The sequence below is a fragment of the Ruditapes philippinarum genome, unplaced genomic scaffold (genome assembly GCF_026571515.1).
Source record: "Ruditapes philippinarum isolate M1 unplaced genomic scaffold, ASM2657151v2 ctg4365_1_1_1_1, whole genome shotgun sequence".
NCBI classification, from domain to species: Eukaryota; Metazoa; Mollusca; class Bivalvia; order Venerida; family Veneridae; genus Ruditapes; species Ruditapes philippinarum.
This window is the reverse complement of record NW_026854995.1, coordinates 1-2,493: the sequence shown is the minus strand read 5'-3', so window position 1 is coordinate 2,493 and position 2,493 is coordinate 1. Positions and strand designations below refer to the sequence as shown.

The 2,493-nt window shown below is 35.3% G+C and overlaps 1 protein-coding gene across 1 annotated transcript; it reads left to right on the top strand.

The window, feature by feature from the left end:
- Positions 1 to 462: 462 nt before the first annotated feature.
- LOC132741740 (uncharacterized) lies at positions 463 to 1,269 on the top strand (the record flags this gene model as incomplete). The annotated part of the gene is made up of 2 exons (XM_060729992.1): positions 463 to 568; positions 990 to 1,269. Coding segments are annotated over exons 1-2 (336 nt in total), but the record flags the coding sequence as incomplete, so codon positions are not given.
- Between the last annotated feature and the right edge of the window lie 1,224 nt (positions 1,270 to 2,493).

The window sequence follows — 2,493 nt, the reverse complement described above, 5'->3', positions numbered from 1 at the left end:
CGTGATTGTCGCGCGCCTTTTATTAATAAATTGCGTTCTAAGGATGACGTCATTTTTCAGTTATGAATGAAGTTTGTAGGTTCATACGCTACTATAAGAAAAAAATGCGTAATGAAAATATCAGTTTTTGTAATTTCTTTTCTGAGAATAAATGACATCTAATATGCAAGAAAAGGAAAACTGGCTGTCGGTAAAGACGGGAATATCTAGCTCTCTGATAACTGTGAAGCGGAAACTCGACAGAGCCCCGTTACCGCCGTAAACAGTTACCCTCGAGCTAGATATTCCGGTCTGTACCGGCAGCAGGTCTAAGATTCTTATACGGTTAAGGGTGGTGTTATCATGATATAACGAAACCCATCTCTAAGGACTTTGTGTTAAGATGCTTGCATTATCAGACAAACTTTTTATCCAGCCCTATACACGGTGATAGGGCGATTACCACAACTTTTCCGGGCAACGTCAAAATATCTTACTTCTGTCCGAGACACCGTATATTTCTGTGGTACAAAATGGACAGCAAGCCTGTAACCAAGACGAAAACAGCAGATAATTTGCTCAAAACAAGGTAAAATCATCATTTCTTCTTTTTCATCGAATGTGCCATTTAATTTGAAACCTATTTATCTTTACTACATGCAAAATGCTTCATTAATTAAGTCAGGATAGTGAAAACATTTAGGGCATACTGAAAAAAATCTTGCTTTGATTACGAAATATAACGTATTTCTAGTCCGTTCAGTTCATATAACTGGTCAAAATACAATATAAATATGTACATTATTGTCGTATGAACAAGTTACAATACATAAATAACCCGTTTTTTTTGTATATTTGGTATGATTTTTATGTTTCCACGTGTGTATTTTAAGGCACCGCACAACTTTGTCAATCATAAGATTAGGGCACCGCATTATTCCTCCTTAAAATCACCGCATTTTTCTGTTTTTTTAGCACCGTTTATTTTTGATATTAATGTTTGCTTTCAGAAAAAGAAGACGTTCAAACCTATGTCTGAACAAGCCAAAGCAACGTGCGAAATTGGCAAAGCTGCAGATACTGCAGCAACTGGAGAGCGCCCAACTAAGTCTTCTGATATCAACAGTACGCCAATGGATCAGCCTCCCTGTATTTCAGGACGATATGCTTAACGCACCACATAAGAAAAAGAATATGAAGTCAAACTTTCGCAAAAGATTGTTTAAAAAAAGCACATTAGAGACCATGACTGAAGAGATTATGGAAATATTGCCCGGGTTCCTGCAAAAAGTACACCATAAAATTTATGTTATGACTTTTACAACTTTATCAAATTAGTATGCAATAAGAAATTCCCATTAACAAATATTTCATTCCTTTTGTTTCTCGATGTTGTTAGATGGTATAAGTCTGCCAAGAACTTCAATCTTTCCATGTGGGGTTTATCAGTTTGAATAAGTTCGAATCCTTATCTATACATACCATTGCACTTATCTAACCGGTAGTATTAACACAGATCAGACCTTCAGAAATTTTCCATAACATAACGTATGATAACAGCAACATAACATAACAGCAAGTAAACAATCTTTCATCAAATAAAACATATTTGTAAGAAGATTGTATAATTCAAAGAAGACGGTGCCAGTATGTATCGGTCTAACGGAAAAAGAATGCGGTGTTTGAATTCAGTGTTGTACGGTGCTCCAATATTCGGGTCAGTAGGCCTTTTTTCAACATATATTCAACATATATTCCCTGAAATTTACGATAGAAACACACAATTTTGTATGGGACTTGAACTTATGGTTAACCATAATAAATATACGAGCTCGTTAGGTCATAAAACAAAGACATCGTCGTTATAACACATGTTTTTGTGACAAGTACGAGTCATGTTGAGGTACACACGATCTTTTGTTAACACTATTTCTTCGAAGTATGTGTTTTTGTGTGAATTGTATTGTGCTAGATTAACGATAAATTGTCTCAAAAATTCGATGGAATACTTAAACAATTGGAATAATCTTGCAATGTCCAGCAGTAAGATATTTTGTAAGCTATTACCTGGAATTTGTTTATCCCGCCAAAAATATTTTGTCCAGAAATATACGGTGTCTCGGTCAGAAGGATGATATTTTGACGTTGCGCGGAAAAGTTGTGGTAATCGCCCTATCACCGTGCTATATAATACCACCAAACTCGTTAGTAAATAATAATCAAAGCACTGAAAGTACTGTTGGAAGGAAATTTTCATAGAAATTCCCAATACGTGTGAATTAAAAACAAATGAATATGTGCAAGCTTCAATATACAGCTAGCTGAATTTATGACGTAAAATGTGACGCCATTGTTTCTGAATTTGCACTACTCATGTCCAGTGGGCTGATAACTAGTTCTTGGCCCAGGGCCCCAAACCCTTAAGTTGTGACACTCATAATCAGTTGAAATCATAGGCAATTATGTTACTAATATAGTAATAAGTGAATTAATAGATAAAACTACTGCATTATG